Source organism: Phyllostomus discolor, chromosome 10 (genome assembly GCF_004126475.2).
Source record: "Phyllostomus discolor isolate MPI-MPIP mPhyDis1 chromosome 10, mPhyDis1.pri.v3, whole genome shotgun sequence".
Classification (NCBI taxonomy): domain Eukaryota; kingdom Metazoa; phylum Chordata; class Mammalia; order Chiroptera; family Phyllostomidae; genus Phyllostomus; species Phyllostomus discolor.
Window position 1 is genome coordinate 92,177,011 of NC_040912.2, and position 17,661 is coordinate 92,194,671.

The 17,661-nt window shown below is 63.5% G+C and overlaps 3 protein-coding genes across 8 annotated transcripts in view; 1 reads left to right on the forward strand and 2 right to left on the reverse strand.

Annotated features, from left to right (window-relative positions):
- Nucleotides 1–53: 53 nt before the first annotated feature.
- On the reverse strand, nucleotides 54–4,471 carry FASTK (Fas activated serine/threonine kinase). Of its 2 annotated transcripts, XM_028525782.2 has the most exons (11): nucleotides 4,312–4,471; nucleotides 4,056–4,108; nucleotides 3,081–3,503; nucleotides 2,429–2,608; nucleotides 2,188–2,327; nucleotides 1,552–1,765; nucleotides 1,309–1,468; nucleotides 785–876; nucleotides 555–690; nucleotides 364–478; nucleotides 54–263 (listed from the first exon to the last, which is right to left on the reverse strand). In XM_028525782.2, coding segments are annotated over exons 1-11 (1,623 nt in total). In that variant the 5' UTR covers nucleotides 4,314–4,471; the 3' UTR covers nucleotides 54–155. The 2 variants fall into 2 exon arrangements, with proteins under 2 accessions (XP_028381583.1, XP_028381582.1); XM_028525781.2 differs by lacking the exon at nucleotides 4,056–4,108 and having other exon boundaries at nucleotides 4,312–4,466.
- A 248-nt stretch (nucleotides 4,472–4,719) lies between these two features.
- TMUB1 (transmembrane and ubiquitin like domain containing 1) lies at nucleotides 4,720–7,353 on the reverse strand. 2 transcript variants are annotated; one of them, XM_028525544.2, is made up of 3 exons: nucleotides 7,123–7,353; nucleotides 5,825–6,243; nucleotides 4,720–5,530 (listed from the first exon to the last, which is right to left on the reverse strand). In XM_028525544.2, the coding sequence occupies exons 2-3, from the start codon at nucleotides 6,211–6,213 to the stop codon at nucleotides 5,179–5,181; spliced, it is 741 nt and encodes a 246-aa protein (XP_028381345.1). In that variant the 5' UTR covers nucleotides 6,214–6,243; nucleotides 7,123–7,353; the 3' UTR covers nucleotides 4,720–5,178. The 2 variants fall into 2 exon arrangements, with proteins under 2 accessions (XP_028381345.1, XP_035866944.1); XM_036011051.1 differs by lacking the exon at nucleotides 7,123–7,353 and adding an exon at nucleotides 6,362–7,097 and having other exon boundaries at nucleotides 5,825–6,329.
- A 2,388-nt stretch (nucleotides 7,354–9,741) lies between these two features.
- AGAP3 (ArfGAP with GTPase domain, ankyrin repeat and PH domain 3) overlaps nucleotides 9,742–17,661 on the forward strand; it is a 50,510-nt gene continuing 42,590 nt past the window's right edge. Inside the window, exon 1 of one of the 4 annotated variants that reach the window (XM_028525479.2) lies at nucleotides 9,742–10,432. In XM_028525479.2, the coding sequence (XP_028381280.1) occupies nucleotides 10,105–10,432 (328 nt within the window). In that variant the 5' untranslated portion in view covers nucleotides 9,742–10,104. The remainder of the gene's footprint in view (nucleotides 10,433–17,661) is intronic. The other 3 variants (XM_028525476.2, XM_028525478.2, XM_028525477.2) reach the window with 3 other exon arrangements.

Genomic DNA, 17,661 nt, shown 5'->3' on the forward strand with positions numbered 1-17,661 from the left:
GAGGTGGTGGGGCGTGGCTGGGAGAGGGGTGGGAGGCCCAGAGACGAGATGTGTGATGGGGAGGAAAGGGACTTTAATGAAAAATAAAACAGGGAGCCAAAGTGCACATCGCCCACCCCCCACAGGGGGGCCATCATGAACCCCACATGCACCCCTCAGCCCCCTTCTGGCCCCCAACGCAGACCCAGGGCTTGGAGCTTCTGCCTCAGGTAGCTCTTGAGCTGGGGCAGGCCTCTCTGGGACTCCAGTTCCTCAAAGGGCAGCTGCGAGCACAGGGCAGCAGGTCACCCTCCGGCCTGCGGGGGGGCGCGGGGGTCGGGGTGCACACAGGGTGTCTCTCAGGTGGGGCGGGGAGGCTCTCACCGGCAGGAGCTGGTAGCCCAGCAGGCCCAGGTGCCGTTCCCGCAGGGCCCGCGAGCCCAGCAGCACCCTGCTGTCCCGGCAGAAGTGCCAGCGCTCACGCAGCATCAGCACCACCCTGGAGAGAGAAGGGAGCCTGGCTCAGGGCCGCTGTCCCAGAAGGCCGGGGAGGCCCCCCTGCCATCCTCCCTTACCTTTGGGCAGCATCTTGGGTGGTGGGCTGAGAGGCAGCCTGGCCCTGGGGACAGGACCGGGGAGGGTAGGGTAGGAAAGGGTCCTGGGTCCTCACGGGAAGCACAGCACCGGAGCTGCTGACACACAGCAGGAAGTCTGGAAGGGGTTGCGGGCAGAGAAAGGGCCGCTGGCTTTTAGCCCAGGCTCCGTGTCACCCAGCGCAGTGCCAGCCCACCCACCTGGAGCTCACCTGTGCAGTAGCCTGGAGGCACGGTCAGGTCCTGGCGGTATCTCTCCTCCCCCAGCAGCTGGCGCAGCCCCTCCGCCACTATATCCTTGTGACTGGAAGGGGAGAGGAGCGCTGCTGGACGGGAGGCCCCGGCATCTCCTCCCAGCTGGGCGCCCCCTGGCTGTGTGACCCTGGGCGAATGCCTTCACTGCCTCCCCTGCTGGTGTGTGTGTGTGTGTGTGTGTTTATTTTCAGGCAGAGGGGAAGGGAGAAAAAGAGAAACATGAATGTGTGGTTGCCTCTCATGCGCCCCCTGCTGGGGACTTGACCCACAACCCAGGCACATGCCCTGACTGGGAATCAAACTGGTGACCTTTTGGCTCAGAGGCCAGCACTCGGTCCACTGAGCCACACCAGCCAGGGCTCAAGGCCCATTTCTTTATGACTCCTGACAGGGCATCAGTCTAAACAGGTCCAGGTTCTTTAGCTTTTCTACTCTGCTTCTTCCAGGCTGCTCCCCTCCCTCCCCAAGATGCCCCATCCACCTGTACTTGCAGCGGGCACGGTCAGTGATGAGTGGCTGGGGGAAGATGGGTACTTGCAGCCTTTGGGGAAGGCGGGGACCCCGGTATCCTGGGAGCTCCAGCTCCACGGCCGTGTCCAGCAGGGAGAGGTAGCGCCGCACAATCAGGGCGTGAGGGGTGCCTGTGGGCGAGGGGACTGAGACGCGCCGGGCTGCAGACCCGCACCCCGCCCTCCCCTGGCCGCCAGCCCTCCGGCCTGCGCACCACTGATGTGGCTGATGAAACCCGGGGAAAAGACAAAGTGCAGGGCTCGGAAGGGCAGGCACTGCAGCTGGCACAGCGACATCAGGATGTTGACAGTGGCTAGGGGGGCCACCCCTGCTTCCCGAGCCAGGATCCTTTCAAGGCAGGGCATAAACTGTTGTTCCAGGGGGAAGTAGTTCAGCCGCCCGAAGGGCAGGACCAACTTCTGCACCACCTGTGGAGGGAGAGCAGCCATCACCTGGCACAGAACGGTGCTCCAGGACCCTTGGCCTGCAAGCTCAGAATGTCACCGCGAAGGCAGAACCATCCCTCCACCTGACACACACCAGGAGGTTGTGGCATAAGCAGTGTCCTGAGCCCCATGCAATCGGTCACAGAACAGGTGGAGGCAGTGCCGTGGAGCCTGGCCCCGAAGGCCTGGAGGAGCGGGGCCAGTGAAGCTAGGGTGGGCTGAGTGCTTGCAGAACTGCAGAGGACCGTGTGCATGCTGGGTGCTGGAGAAGCCGGGCCGGGTGTGAGTGAAGGTGGAACCCAGGGCACAAGGCCCGGCTGAGCGGTTTGCTGGAGGACGCAGCCATCAAGCTGGACAGGGGCTGGGCCTGATGGGTAGCTGAGAAGCGTGGGAGGCAGCCCCACCTTGCTGTTGAGCTGGCCTTCCTGGACCACCAGGAAGTGGGCAATGGCTTCCAGAAGCCGGGGCTCCCGAAGTCGGTGTCGGGCCAGGTGCTGGGCCAGGAGCACCATCACGTGGGGCGTCAGTTCCTCTGGCCTGGCCTCTGTGAAGGACAGCCTATCACACTGGACCCTCAGGCCGGATCTCCAGGCTAGTGTCTATCTTAGCCATTCCCCACCACCTGCCTTTAAAACCCTCCAGCACCTGCCAGGCTTCGGATGAGGCGCTGCTGAGGATGCTGCAGGAAGTGGGGGCAGCTCAGAGCGGCTTCCAACCTCTGCCCACCTCGAAGGACAGGTTGCAGAGGGGGAGGCGGCTTCGGAGGGAGGCGGAGCCTTCGCTCCCGCTGCAGGGCACACACCAGGGGCCCGTCTGACGGGAAGCCTGAGAGGGAGAGGGTCAGAGGAGGCGGTTCTGGTAAGGAGCTGCTCTGCTCTGCTCTGCTCCAGTGTTGGGGCTGCTAGTGGGCCCCCAGCCTCTCTCATCTGTTTTCTGGGCTGGCAGGTTTGCTGCAGTGTAGTGTGAAATACCATGTCAACTAGGGGATCAGAACAGCCTGTGGGGGAGGTCTGACACAAAGATGGCAGAGACGTTCTCATCTCGTGCGAACGGCGACAGATTGCAGTGGCTCCCAGTGCCCTGAGGTGGCAGTCACCTGGGGCAGCACCCTAGAGCTCAGCTGCGACAAATGCTGCTTGACGCCTGACGTCGGCCGTGGATGTGGGGGAGCAGCCGTGTGTCGGGGGACGGCCATGCCCGGCAAGGCCTGAGCGGCGAGTTCTGTCCGTGGTCTTGGGTCCTCCACTGCTCTTCTCTAGTCTCCCGTTAACGCCCATCCCCCAGGCACCCTCCTCACCAAGTAAGACCGCGAGGTGCAGACACGTGTGGATGGTGTGCACGTCAAAGGAGGGGCAGTGTCGGATGATGAGCTGACTCAAGTCCTGCAGCGTGGCCTGCTCCACAGGAGGGGGCCGTGGCTGAGACCCCAGGAGCTGGCCCAGACGACGGAGTGCCACTGGGTAGTGGTGGGCGCGCACCTTGGTAGGGTTCTGGCCCAGCCAGCGCAGCAGCTCCCCAGGGCTCCTCGCCTGCTCCAGAAGCCGCTGCAGCCCCTGCACAGGAGCTGCATGGGGGGCTCCTCCGGGAGGCCGGTCCCCCCACTTGCTGGACCCCAGACAGAAGGGCTGCACAGGTGGGAACAGCAGCAGGCCAGACAGCCGCGCAGCAGAGGCCTGGGCAGAGAGCAGGACTCGAAGCATGGAGTTGGGTGATGGAGACCCTGAGGGGCGGCCCAGAAAAGGGGGTGAGGTTTTCTCCAAAGGGGGGAGAAGCCTGCTCTCTACTCCTCACGGCACTCCCCAACCAGAGGGGCCTGGGGTCAGAGCAAGCCAGAGTCAAGTTCACCCTTCTTTGGGGCTGCTCTGCTCCTCTTCCCCACCAGCCCCTCTCTCTGCCTCCTTCCGCGCTTTGACACAGCGATCAATCCTTCAGTGGTCTCAGCGCAGGGGTATTTACAAAGCAATTCCACATGCATTATCTCCTCTGATCCTCCTTGCACGCCTATGAGGACGCAGGCAGGGCTTGGCATTACCTCGACTTCACAGGTGGAAAAACCAAGACCCAGAGAGGTGAAGGGGTAAACTTAAGCCCGAGGTCACGAATCTGGTTAGTGGTCGCGCCCAGCCTGGAGCCCAGCTCGGCCCGGCGACACGCTCCCCACCCCCGACCACCTCCCGCTCCCGCAGGAGGCGGCGGCGGCGGCGGCGCGGTGGGCGGCACGGGGGCTCCGCAGCGGACGGTCCTGGGTTCCACGCTGGGTGCTCCCACTTACCAGCTGCGTGACCTTGGACCAGTGGCTTCGTCTCTCTGCCTAAGCCTCCTCGCCTGTGAAACGAGAACGCAGCGCCCACCTCGGAGGGCGCCCGTGGAAGCCGAGGGCGCAGGGGGAAAGTGGCAGCGCGGAGCCGGCGATGTCAGGGCCCCCCACGCCCACCCAGCTCCGGGACGCCGGGAGACCGTGGTCACGGTCGCCAACACCAACTCCCGCCGCCCTCCCGCGGCCCGCTCCGCAGATGCCCGCCCCCTACATGACTCCCCAGGCCCCGCGCAGATCGCTCCCTCAGTCGGTCTCGGGGCCCGGAGGCCGGGCTCCCCCCGCGGCCTCCTCATCCGCCGGCCACCCAGTCCGCCATCTTCCCAGCAGCCCCCGGACGCCAATCGCCTCTCAGTCCTCCGCCAGCGGAGACGTGGCTCCCGTCAACCAACGCGCGCCGGGGAGCCCCAAGCCCCGCCCCTGGCTTCCGGGAAGCGCGCACGCGCGCACTGGGGACAGAGGGGCGGGGCCGCGGAGCCGGAGGGAAGGCGAGGGCTGTTCGGGGCTGGCCCGGGAGGGCTGGGCAGAGCAGAGGCCCGGCCGGTGCCCCGCACTCCCTTCCTTCCAGTGGGCAAGGGCCCCATGCCCCCGTGGGGCTACATGCTCAGACACACACCAGAAGTGAAAACTTCACAGTTGTTTAATCTGCACAAGTTCCAGGGACGCCCTCCGCCCCTCCCACCCCGCCACGGTCCTTGGGTCCCCAAATCTGCACCAGGCGCAATGAGGGACTAGAGGTGGCTGGGTCTTCAGGCAGAAGAACACTAAGCCGGGCCCAGGGGCGTGGCCCCGCTCTGCCCAGGGCCAAGGCAGCGACAACAGCTGGTTGACCCGGAGGAACCGACTGTCAGGGGCGGCGGAGGGCCAGCAGCCCCGGGAGACGGCTCTGAGCCGTGGAGGTCGCAGGGCGGGGCCTCCCCCTGTCCCCGGAGTGCTCTGCGGCGCAAGGCTGGGCTCCAGGGTAGCGGGAAGAGGCAGGCCCAGGCCGGAGAGGTGGGCCTGGGCAGACAGCAGCTCCCGCCCTGTGGTCGCGAGCCAGGTCCGGAGGCGCCAGCCACACCGCTGAGAGCCCGTGGAGGCACTACGGACGGTACATGGCAAAAGCCAGGAGACTGAGGAGCAGGGTGAAGCCGGCCAGACCCAGAGTGGCCGTCAGGGGAAAGAAGGGCCGGTACTGAATCTGGCAGTACCAGAGCAGCAGCAGCAGGAGAAGCAGCAGGGGTAGGAGCAGGCTGCCTATTTCCAGCCCGGAGGGGCCTGGCTCTGACCCCGGTGGGCAGGGCGGGTGCGGGGGACCGACCCTCGTGGACACGTGGCAGTGGAGAACGCAGTTGGGGGGGAGGTGAAGGCTGCCCAGCGTCTGGGCGTCGTCGCCCAGCAGCTGCCCTTGGTAGATGAGCCGCACTTGCTGCTCCCGGCCGGGAAACTGGCTCCTGAGGAGAGAGGGACCTGGGTAATAGAGCAGGCCTCAGGCAATCCTCGTCCCTTGCCCGGAACAACACCCCCACCCCTCGGCGGTGCCCTCCAGCCACCCACGGCCCAGGCCACGGCCCCTAAAGGGGGTCCCTCCTGCTCCAGGGGAACAATATGGTGCGGGATTTGGGCATCGCAGTCCCCTCCTCTGTAAAGTGAGGGGTGAGTCTCGGGGGTCTTCAGTGGCTCTCCCAGGTCTGTGACCACGCCCACCCACTCCTCAGCGTTTCATTCCTTTCCTCACCCCAACTTACCTTTTCAGGGAGCCAATGGTGTCGTGGGGCCAGGCCCTGGCCACCTGCTCTGAGTCGTTGAGGAATTTCAGCCGGAGGACTAGGGGCTCCTGGGTGGAGTCCAGGGGCGGCGGCGTTGCTGGGAGCTCCGTGCCAGGTTCTGGGTGCGCGGCCTGACCCCTGTGCCTCAGGCTGGGGGTCTCGGCTTCTAGGGCCTCCCCTCTGACGCTTTCGGTGACCGCCATGGCTTCACTGGGCTGCACTGGCGTCGGGGTCCCTGACGGCTGGGGCAGTGGGTCGGCGCCCTCCGAAGTGTGCGTGGAGACCCAGGCGAGAGCCAGCACCAGAAGGCAGGCAAGCACCGCGAAAAGGACGGTCACCTCATCACCCACCCCTTCAATCAGGGCCATGGCACCTGCCTTGCCCGCCGCGCTACTGGGCTGGAGAGGCACAAAGAACCCATGAGGGCTTGCGGGCTGGCTCGCAGGGGCCAACAGCTCTCTGAGCTCAGCAGGCTCCGGAGCCCACCCCGCCCTGGCTGCCCACCGGCTTCACTCCTCCGACCCCTGACCCAAGCCCCGGCCCAGGGCACAGGCTGCTGACTCTTAGTTGCCCCAAACTTGCCCCACATGCCCTTCCCATCACCACATTCCAAGCCCTAACTTTTCTAACCTGAGCGCTAGACCTTCAACCAACTCCTCAGTTCCCCGAACCCTACCCTGCGATAAGGGCCTTGACCTTCTGAGCGACCTCTCCCCTAAATTTGACCCCACCAAGCTTCACCCTAAAGCCTACCTATTCTTCCGTCTACTTCAAACCGAAGTTTATGCCTTCGCCAACCCCACCCCAAAGCTGCTTGTCTACCCTAAAGCTTATCTCCTCCTCCGTGGCTCAAGTTTCTCCGAGGGGGAAGAAAAGGGCCTCTCTGCCGCCCCCCTACCCCTCACCATTCACCCAAACCCCACCCGCCCACACGGACGGCTTCCCAAGGCTTCCCTAAGACCAAACGTCAAACTCCGCCCTTGGACTGTCTGGAATCTCCTAGGGTTGCCGCCCGGCACTCCACTCGGCCCCACCCCGCGGGGACCTGACCCCGCGCCTCCCCTGGAAGCCTCTCCAAACCCAGCGTCCGGCTAGACCCCAGGTCCCGCCCGGGAAGCAGGGACTTCGTCCTCCCTATCTCCAACTCCTCCATCAACCCCTCCCATCTTCCCGCCCCCCGATACGTGGGAGGGCACGGGAGGTTCCGGGACGGGGTGAGCGGTGACCGCTGGGGCTCGGGGAGGCGGGGTGGGCGCGGTCACGGCGCGGGGACTCACCGCCCGGCTCCGCCAGCTCCATAGCGGACCCTCGGGCACTTCCGGGCGGGAGGCGCCGAGGTCGCAGACACCTGAGGGCACCCCTCCTTCTCCGCCGCCGCTGTCCAGAGCATTGTGGGACTTGTAGTCCGGGCCAAACGCAGTCCCCGCCCGCAGCCTTGCGGACCCACGTGCGGGGTTCGGCGAACTGGTTCCGGAGCTCTTAGGTTTTACAGGGGCGGGTGGGGCAGGTTTGGCAGTTGTGACAGCCCCCGAAAGTCTGGGCTGCAGCAGGATCCGTCCCCCCTACCGCCCCCACCCCGGGCCAGCAGCCAGGGCACCTGTCACTGCAGAAACCAACGTCAGCTGGAGCGCGTCAGAGCACCCGTGTTTCGAGACGCGGGCTCAGATGAACTCGGGTGGCTCGGTCAACTCTTACGTCAGGTGAACGCCAGAAGGCACCTTGGGTCCCCCAAGTTGACTCTGCAGCCCGGAGCCCAGTTACCCCGGGCTGCACCACCAGTCTGGCCGAGTGTGCTCCTCTCCAGGGCTGCCCGCTGCGCCTGGGGCTGTCCTTTCTCCTCCGTCCCCTCTTCCGCCTGATCCTGCGAGGCTGTGAAGGAAGCATCGACTTTGGAACCTGACACAATGCTGATCCCTTATCCCTTAATGACCTTCAGTTCGTAGTTGAACTTTGAATCTAAATTTCTTCATTCCTAAGACCTCCCTCATAAGAACGCCTCATAGGTGTTGTGTTAAATAAATGTGAGAACGAGGTACCGTTGAGATACTTGCTCAGCTAGCATTGGCACACCCCCTCCCCTCCAGTGTGCGCTTGGACATTGGGTCCTTAGCATGTCATCGTGTGGGGGATGTTTATTTTAGCCCCAGCCTGGCCTCGGCCTGCTCATTTCTGTGGGGTTCCCCTCCTTCCTCTGGGGGCCTATAGCCGCAGAGATCTCACATTCCGGATTTCACAGGCCGATCTTGATTTACAAAGCAGTGTCCCCGCAGGTTCCCATAGCGCATGCCTACTCGTCGTGGGAGCAAGCCCTTGACGTGCTGCCTCGGCCCGTCGGCTTGGGTTTGTAACACACAGAACCAACTCATCTCTAGCTTCCTCCCTCCTTCCAATTAGTTCGCTGACTCTGCAAACACGTGTTAAACGTGTACTCTATCCCCAGCATCTGTAAGATGCTGTCCCTGCCCTCATGGGGCTTACACACCAGAGGAGGACACACCTGCAGAAAACACACCTGTGCTACAGCAGGTGTGTGCGGGCTGTGGGGCAACACACTGCAGAAGCCCATGTCCCCTGGGAGCTACCTGGTCGCCACTTTTTGCTGTGGATTCTAATTAAGCATCTAAAAGAGATATTAGATACTGCTCTTAGAATCATGGGACATCGGGTGCTCTGTTCAAACACTGTATATTGCCGATGACGACCCGAGACTGTAGAAGGCATTCTGAGGGTCGAACAGGTAGGCGGAATGCACATCTCTCAGGAGCTGGGGAGGCCCCCCAGTTGCATCCGGTTCTTTGGAAGGTACACGAAACGGAAGGATGGTGACCGGGTTGGCACTGGGACAGAGTTGTGTGGGTAGACATGTGGGGAGCGACTTTATGCTGGGAAAAGTCCCAGCTGGGCCCGGGGAGTGGAAGTGCATGCCAAAAGGATGACACGTGTCAACTGTGCCAGAGGACACGGAGGGGAGGCAGCCCTGGCAGGCTGCTGGCTGGGCCAGGGTCCCGCATCCGCCGCCTCTTGTGGGATCTAGGGGAGGTTGGTGAGACAGGCGGCTGGCAGGACTGCAGGCAGCTTTGGCAGTGGGAATGCAGAGGACCGGGACAGTGAAGGGAGCGCTCTGACCCTAGGAGGAGTGGACAGGAACACCGGATGGGCAAAGGGGTGAGGGCGAGGAAGATCAAGACAGTTATGTGGGCTCTGGTGTCTCTTGAATGGGGTGAGTTGGGGAAGAAGATGTAACATTTGATTCCTTCTCCTTCCTTCTATGTACCTGTGGGGTCTGGTCATGGTCGGCAAGCCCTCCCCAGTTCGGCAGAAGGGTCTTTAAGGAGAGGCTGGAAGATAGGAGTGGGGATGTTGTTGTTCTCAGGACCGTTTCCAAGGGTGCTTGTCAATGACGCTCTCAAAGAGAACTGGAAAATTTCAGCCTCTGTGCTGCAGCTGGCCCTGGAGTCCAGGGGAGGCTAGAGAGAGAACCCCAGGGAAGGTGTGGTCTCTAGGGATGACCTCGAGGCCGGCACAGGGGACCCTGTGCCTCACTGAAGGCAGGGACGTGGAAGGGAGGCGCAGCAGGGCCTGGGCTGGCGGCCCTCCTTGGCCCATCAACCGCATTCATCAGCAGCCACAGGCATAGGGCACTGTTGGGGCAGTGCCCGGAGATCGTACACCCCACCCAGACCAGCGCAGAGGCGAAAATGACAGCCGGGCCGGAGGAGGCCAGGGCCACTGTCCCCTCGGAGCAGTGGCCCAGCGGCGGTGGTGGGTGGGGGCAGGAAAGGAGACGGAAGGGCCAGGGCGAGGTGGGAGGGGCCGGAGCTCCAGGGCTGGGGCGCGCGGCTCGGGGGTGGAGGCTGCAGAGCCTGCGAGCGAGGGGCGGGGGCGCTGGCGCCCGCGCGCAGGAGGGGCGGGGGCGGCTGCGAGGGGGGCTCGGGCTGCGTGTGCCGAGGCCGGCGGGGGCGGCGGTGCGTGCGCATGACGCGGGGGGGAGGGCCAGGGCCGCGCGCTCCCGGTCCCGTTGTTGTTGCCGCTGGAGGCTGTTCCGAGGCAGCGGGATCGCGGCGCTGGGAAGCGCCCGGCAGCGGCGGCCACAGCGTGCGCGGCGGCGCCTCCCGGCCCCCGGCCCCATGCACTAGCCCCGCGCCGCCGGCTCCGTAGTCCCAGCCCCGCCAGCCCCGCGCGGCCGCCCGCCGCCGCCGCCGCCTCAGCGCCGCTCCGGCCTCGGCCGGGCCCGCCTCGGGCCCCGCGATCCCGGAGCCATGAACTTCCAGGCGGGCGGGGGGCAGAGCCCGCAACAACAGCCGAGCCTGGCGGCGCCGGGGGGCGGTGGCGGCAGCGGCGGAGGCGCGGGGGGCGGCGGGCAGTTCGGCGGCGCGGGGCCGGGGTCCGGGGGCGGCGGCCCCTCGCCCCAGCTGGCCGGCGGGCCCCCCCAGCAGTTCGCGCTCTCCAACTCGGCGGCCATCCGGGCCGAGATCCAGCGCTTCGAGTCCGTGCATCCCAACATCTACGCCATCTACGACCTGATCGAGCGCATGGAGGACCTGGCGCTGCAGAACCAGATCCGGGAGCACGTCATCTCCATCGAGGGTGAGCGGAGCTGGGGCTGCGGGAGCCGGGGGGCGGCGGCCCCTCCGGCGAGGGCCGGGGACTCTGCGGGTCCGGCCTGGCCACGTTATCCCCGTCTGAGGACCCCGCGCGCCTCAGCCCGGGCCACGCGGTTTGTTGAACGCCCGCGCTGCAGAGCCGGCGTCCAGGCTTCGCCATATCTTGTCTGGGGACACTCTGGGGCTGGGGGCCGGTCCCGTGCCTGGGTATACGTTTTCTGCCCTTAATGCTGCAGGGCTCAAGGGTAGTGTCTCTCTGGGGAGGGGACGCTCGAAGGAGCTGAGATTCTTGGGGGGCTCGGCCAGATCTGGTCTGGCACGGCCCGGGAGGGTGGGCGCGGCGGAGGGCCTCGGCGGGCTGGGAGGTGGGGCCGCTGCAAGAGAGGCATCTAAGCCGCTGCCTGGGCTCTGCCCCGCGGCGGGGCGGGGGATCGGAGCCTCCCGTTAGTGGATGGCACCCTTCCCGGTCGGTCCCAGCGCCATTGGGCTGGTGAGGGTGGCGCTCACCGCGGCGCCCTCTCCCGACGTACATCCCGCACGCTGCCGAGGCCCGGCGGGCCGGGCCTGGCTCGGAGCTTGGGCAATGCGACCGCGTTGGAGGCGCTGGACCGTCCATCCCCGCCTTCCCTGGGTCCCAGGCGAGCTGGACCCGCCACGGCTTTCTAGGGAGCCTCTTGCGAGGTGGGCGGGGGACTGTGGGGCGCTGACCGACTTCCAGGGACACGGCGCGGGCCTCAGGAACCGAAACCCCGCGCCCCTGCGCTGCTCGGTGCTACTTTCTCTAGGCTCTCGGGCCCTGCCTGGGCTTCAGCTACTGAGGGGCAGAGGAAGCGGGTGCAAGCTGCCGGCAGATGCCCCTCCTTCCACCTCTGGTGCGGCGGGGCAGGCACCGCCCACAGGCATCCCAGTGGCATGGTGACCTTTGAGTGCCCAGTGGGCAGATGGGCCTCGCCCTGGGCCATCTGCTTCCTCCTCTGGCTGCGTGTGAAGGGGGACGCCCACCAGCAGGTGGTGGGTTCGGCCTCCGTGGAAATGCAGGGAGATTGCAAGGCCTCTTGCTGAGGACACCGGGGGGGGATTGTGCGCCGAGGCCTGTCCACCCCTTGAGCCTCACAGTTAGGGCCCCACTCTCACGTTCACCTCCTTGCGTGTGGCTCTGGGGGCTCCTCACCGGAACACCCTTCTGCTTTCAGAGGCCCCTGTAGCTGGGGAGGAGGCACCCTGTCGTCTCCTGGTAGTAAAGGACCCCATCAAACCTGGGGTCCTGCCCTTCTGTCGTGACACCCTCTCTGTCCTTTCCCCCAGCCCTCTCCAGTTCTTTCCTCTCAGGGCTGAGTTCATTTTGAACTAATTAGGTGACAGGAAAAAAAAAAAACCACCTCATTAACATGGATCTGAGTAAATGGCCTGAATCACTGTTGTGGCTGGGGACCTGGAGATGGCATTTGTGTGGGTCTGGGGCCCCAAAGCGAGGACATGTCCAATTTCTTCTCCTGCAGCTGAGGGGGTGGGCAGGGGTGGGGCGCGGCAGGGCAGGGCAGGGCAGGGAGAGCAGCCGTTCCCTGCAGCGACTGTGTCCTCAGGAGGAAGTAAGAGAAGTCCCAGATCAGCTCCAAGATCCCACCCCCACCCCCGCCCCTCTCGGTGTGGAGACTTGGAGGGTAACCACAGAAGGGGTGAGGGAAGACATCTGTCGCAGAGCCTTTCCCGGAGCGGGGAGAGGCGGGAATCTCGCCTTCCTCTCCCAGGAGGGGCCCTCCCCCGCCCCCCAGCTCAGGAAGCCTCTGGCCGGCATCTCCCGGTGATGTGAAGGCCGTGATTACCGGAAGCACTTGGGCTTGCTCAGTCTTACGGCTCAGCACAACAGGCAGGTCCCCTGTGGCCAACTTCTCCACTGTCGTTTGGAAGTGCCCCGTGTTCCTGCTTAGCCTGGGAGCTTGGTGTCGCTCCTGTGAACCCTGGGACCTGATGTCTCATTGTCACCCGGCCCAGCTGCTCCTCACACATCCGCTCTCGGCTCCCCGGATCTCTGCTTCCCTGTTCTTTCTGGGCACGGCCTCCCACCTCTTTCTTTCTCCCCTCTTTCCTGGAACCCATCTTTCTTATCCACGTCACCCCAGCTTTCCCACTCCGGTCTCCCCAGCTTTTCTGCTGTAGGCAGGCATCAGAAAAAAAAAAAAGAAAAAAAACCCCCAGAAAACTCCTTCCCCAGTTTCTGCCCGGTACCCTTCCTCTCTCCATCTGCCAAACCATATTGTTGCCGTCCTGGGAAGCAGCGTCCCCACTTTCTTTCTTGGTGGAGGGAGGGGAGCTGCTTCTCGGGCGGTTCCCTGCTCACTCAGGGCCTGACTGGTGCTCCACCCCACCCCCCCCACTCCCCGCCAGGGCCCCGCAGACCTGGGTTGCAGCTGTTACATAAACACACTCCTGGCCTGGGGAGCAGATGCTGTGTTTACTAGGGATGAGCCTCTGAGTGGGCAGGGATGGCGTCTTCCTGGTGTGGGATCAGCCTCGCTCCGGCAGCACACGGGTGAAGGTGACCCGAGAGATGCACTCGGGAGCTGTCTGCGACTGAGGCGGTGCAGTGGCCTCTCGCCCTCTCGTCTTCTCTCTGCTTCTCTTGGTCACCTCTGACCCCTGGGTTGGGGCAGGTGGGAGCTGAGGGACATGCAGCTTTTCGGGGTTTCAAAAGACAGCATTGGAGGGGAGACGGGCTGTTTTGAAAAGTTCCTTTTCCCATTAAAGGCCAAAGAGAGAAAACACGTCCATCGCAGGGTCTTAAGGAAGGGAAGAAGTGCAACCTAGAGCTGGGGCGGGCCGGAAGGCTCACCTTGTGTGGGATCTCTGAGCTGCTCTCGCTCCCTGGTGGGGAAACTGAGGCCCAGGGAAGCGAGGGATCCAAGTTGATCAGTCAGGGATTGGGCCAGGCCTGAGACGGGGCCTTTGTCTGGATCCTGCAGGGAAAGGCTCTCCAGGGGCGTGCCTGGGTCTCTGCTGGGCCTTAGCAGGCTGCGGAAGCCCGGGCCCCAGGCTACATGGGGGATGGCCTGGGCACTCGGAATGAGGGGAGCCGGGCCCAGTGAGCAGGAGCCCCGTGAGCTGCTGGGAGAAGCAGCCCTCGGGGTCCTAGCAGGTGGCCTGGAAAGGCAGGCTTGTCCCTGAGAAGATGTGTCCCCCCACCCCAGACTCGCCCGAGGGCAGGGCAAGCAGGCAGGGGCTCCACAGGTCCCCAGGGAGGGCCTGGAGGTTGACCATGGCCATGGGTGTGCCACGCAGCTGCTACTACAAAGCGGGCTTTGTCAGCTGGGGGACTAGTTCCTGTCGTCCTTGCTTCCCCCTAGGTGTTTTGTTTGTTTTGTTTTTCTGGGGTTTTTTTGTTGTTGTTGTTTTTAAGAGACACAGGGGAAGAGAGAGAGAAAGACAGGGAGAGAAACATTCATGTGTGGTTGCTTCTCACGTGCCCCCTACTGGGGACCTGTCCCACAATCCAGGCATGTGCCCTGACTGGGAATTGAACCGGTGACCCTTGAGTTCGCAGGCCGGCACTCAATCCACAGAGCCACACCAGCCAGGGCTAGGGCCTTTTTCTAAGTAAAGTTCCTTGGGGCATTCCAGAGACAGGCTGGCTCGTTCTCAGTGTTTCGGGCACTTTCTTTCTGCCTCCGTGGGCTCGGGGCTCGGCCCTGTTCTAAAGGTTTCCCTGTTGGTTCGTCCTGGAGAGGGCGGCGCTGAGCTGTGGCCGGGCGCGTTGGGGTGGGCGCTGGATGGGGCTCAGCAGCTGCACTCGTCCAAGAAGCCCTGCCCGGGGCTTTGGAGTTTGCCCCCTGTGTCTGTGTGTCCCGTCACTAGCTCCCGGCTGGAGCCCCGTGATGTGGAGAGAACTGTATCCACTTGGGAGACAGGGAAGCCGTCTCCTGCATGCTGGGCCCCTCTGCCGGTCCTGGGTGAGGGGGGCGTCCTGCACCCTGGTACAGATGCTCACCTGTGGGACCTGCTACGTGCAGATTTCTGAGGCTCCTCCACGGCGCGTGATTGGGATGTTGGGATCTGAATCTTCATTTGGAACTTCTCAGGGCCCTCCCAGTAATTAGCTGGTTGAGGGAGGGAGTGTGCCTGGTGCGGGGCCGGCTGCCTATTTAGGACATGGCACAGAGGAGCTCTAGGAATCCTGGAAAAGAGCATGTCCGTGTGGGTGCTGGTGGCCAGGGAGAGCCGCGCTTGCTCCAGATACATTTATGTATTCAGGTAGTTCCCACTGTGTGGCCCAGTTGCACCCAGCTCCCTGGAAGGCGCAAGGGAGGGGGAGGAAGGGAAAGGAGGGCTGTGGTTTTTCTCCCCACTTGTCGGTGTGAATGGATTGGCCTGTAGGAGGGTCCGGATGGGGTTGGGAGCAGCAGGAATAAACTCAGGTTAAAAAAAAAAAAATCAGGGCGAAAGTTAGAGACGGGAGAAGACTCCTCAAGACCCCTTTCCCTAAGGTCACAAGAGAGGGAAGGAAAGACCTGCCTCAGCCTGCCCTCAGAAGGCAGGGAGAGGAACCCCCCCCCCCCTTCCATTCAGCCCTCCTTCGCTGCCAGGTGGGAGACTTCATCCTGATAAGGCGGCCCTTGCCCCTGAGTGCCCCAAGAGAGGCGGGCAGGACGCCCAGAAAAGGAGCGGTTTGCAGAGGTGGCAGGGGAGGGTGCACGTACAGCGTGGTGTCCAAGGAGCAGTTGCCCGGGGCACCAAGTCCACGGAGGACGACGGGCGGGAGGGCCCTGGCTGGGGAGCTGGAACGCCTTATCCTCTATTATCCGGTTGCACCGTGTCGCGTTCCAGGAGGCCACTCGAGATGGCACTTAATCCTGCAGGAAACGAGCCCTCTCGGGAGGGCTGGATGGGAGTGCGTGTGCTCTCGGCCTCGGCGTGCTGGGCTGGGTGGCTCAGAGGGTGACCAGGCGGAGTTAGAAGCGATTAGTGGGCTCTTCATGCCCTCGCCGTGCTTTTGCACTGTGAGCCCGCAGAGCCTCAGGACGGGAGGAAGCAGAGATGCCCTTCCTGGAAAGCGGGACTTGCTTGGGGGAGCTGAGCCCCGGGGAGGCGGAGGCAGACAGACGGGGCCCTGAGAGATCCTGGGTCAGCATCTCCTGAACACCCACCTGGACCCTCTGGCTTGTCCTGGTTTTCTTTGTGATGTACAGGTGACTCAGAATCAGACTGCATTCCTCCTGACCCTAGCTGGCCTCCTCCGTGCAGGCCAGGGGTCAGGCGCAGGCCGCAGGTTCTGCGGCCCGGGGCTGAGCACCAGGCTGTGGAAGCGGGGAAGGGAGGGGACCCGGGACGCCTGCTTGGCGGATGGAGACACTGTTCGGGGTGGAATCACACCCATTAGCATTCTTCCGCCTGCTTGCCCGCCGCACGTCGCCGCGAGGCCTTCGCAGCATTGCGGGTCACCGTTTCTTCTCCCACAGACTCTTGAAGTGGACCTGCATCATCCCCACTTTGCAAACGAGGTAGCCCAGGCCTCAGGGGGGGCCTCTGCCAGGCCACACCAGCAGCGGCAGAGCCGGGGGCTTCCCCTGGTTTTCCAGCTCCAGGTCTCGCGCTCTTCTCGGATGGGCCAATGAGCTTTGAGGGGCCGCGCGGACCCTGGCCAGCCCTTCTTAGGTGGCTCTCAAAGATGCTTTTGACCTTGAGCTTACCTTTTGGGAACATTTAGACTATAACTTCAGGGCGGTTCTTTCCTGAAGCTGTCGGCTGGGGTCTCCGAGGACGGTGTCTCCTGGAGCTGCCCCCCGCCCTTCCCTGAGAGCTCATAGTGGATGCTTGATCCAGAAACACTTCAAAGTATTTAAACGTTGTTAAAGTGTAAATATATGTTCAAATGACCAGAATAATGCCTGCTTGTCGTAACAGAGTCACACGTGCAGGGAAGGAGAAGAAATGTCTGTGCCCCGCCCCCCTCCAGACGTCCCGCGCTGGCTGGCTGACACGTGCCTGCTCCGCGGGGTTCGACCTGAGGTTCCTGGCGGTTCACGGGAAGAGGGGTGCGGGTTTGTGGAAAGCGCTGGCCAGAGACGGGGGACCAGAGAACCACAGGTTCACTGGAGGCTGACGGGGAGTCGGGATTCCTGGGTTCTCGCTTCTGTTCTGCCCTTGACCGGCTTCGAGAACCTGGGCAAGACGCGCGTGCGCGCGCACGCACACCCCTCTGGTCTGTCTTCCTCAATGAGCCTTCTGGTCGTACCTGTGCAGCTCGGGGTGACCCAGCCCTGCCCCACAGCTCCTGAATCGGCTCAGTTTTTCTCTGCTCTCCGGCCTTGGGTCCCCCTTGTCCAGGGAGCGCAGGCTCCCACCACTACCGTGTGCTGCCCCTGACTTCTTGCATGGGGCCTGGTTTCTGTGACATGTGCTGCCTGGAGTCCCTCAAGGAGTAGAGACGGAGCCGCTCCTGCGCCCCAGTTTCCTCCTATGAGAAGGAGGGGTAATAATGGCACCTGCCTGTAGGGTGTGCCGAGGTGTGCGGGGGTTGTGCGTGCCTGGGGCTCCCAGCAGCCCCTGGCCCAGGAAGCGCCTGGTGCATGCTCATCATTTGGGGAGGCTACATGGTGCCCCACGTCAAGGTCTGACATGCATCTTCGTGGACACGGATCTTCCCGCACTCGTCCGGTTATTTCCTTTGCACAGAGACCCAGGAAGAAGAAAACCGTGCGATTTTCCACCGTGCCCGTTCTGAGGGCCACACTGCCCTCCCGGAAGTCCCTGCGGGTCCCAGAGGGCAGAGACCCTCTCTGTCGTTTGTCTTTTTGTTGAATTCTGTTTATATTCTTTGTTCATTTTCTTTTTGGTTTCTTCCTCTTTTTCTTATGACGTGCGAGGCAGTTTGGATCTCCTAGTATCGGTTTTTCTAAAGCGTACAGCTCTGTGAGTGGGAGGGAAGCGCGGTCTCCGGCAGGCCCCACCCGCGCGGCCCCAGAGGGAGGCGCCGGTGCTGGTTTGTGCCTGTTTACAGTGTGCGTCTTTATTCCTCCTGCTTCTCTGTCTGCACTGGTCCTTGGCCACTGTAGTAGGTGTGCCTGCCTACAGCAGTTTCTCTTCTGCTGGTAATTCGATGTTTTGCTGGTTTGCACGCCCAGAGGCAAAGCTCTGGAGTGGGATGTGAGTCCAACCACAGCCTCTCGGGGGTGCGCGTGTGTCTGCACGTGGGGGACGGGGGCTTCCACGTGCTGGGGG

What these genes read in the sequence shown, in the direction of transcription:
- FASTK (XM_028525781.2), bottom strand. Translation starts at nt 4,393, where the DNA reads ATGAGGAGGCCGCGGGGGGAGCCCGGCCTCCGGGCCCCGAGACCGACT. An exon ending in CGCGGGGCCTGGGGAGTCAT is followed by an intron (nt 3,504 to 4,311) that starts GTAGGGGGCGGG and finishes GCCGCCCCTCAG; the next exon opens with GGTCTCCATCACCCAACTCC. An exon ending in GCCTCCAGGCTACTGCACAG is followed by an intron (nt 691 to 784) that starts GTGAGCTCCAGG and finishes AACCCCTTCCAG; the next exon opens with ACTTCCTGCTGTGTGTCAGC.
- TMUB1 (XM_036011051.1), bottom strand. Translation starts at nt 6,434, where the DNA reads ATGTGGGGCAAGTTTGGGGCAACTAAGAGTCAGCAGCCTGTGCCCTGG. An exon ending in GGCTTGGGTCAGGGGTCGGA is followed by an intron (nt 6,330 to 6,361) that starts GGAGTGAAGCCG and finishes CCAGGGCGGGGT; the next exon opens with GGGCTCCGGAGCCTGCTGAG. An exon ending in ACCATTGGCTCCCTGAAAAG is followed by an intron (nt 5,531 to 5,824) that starts GTAAGTTGGGGT and finishes CTCTCTCCTCAG; the next exon opens with GAGCCAGTTTCCCGGCCGGG.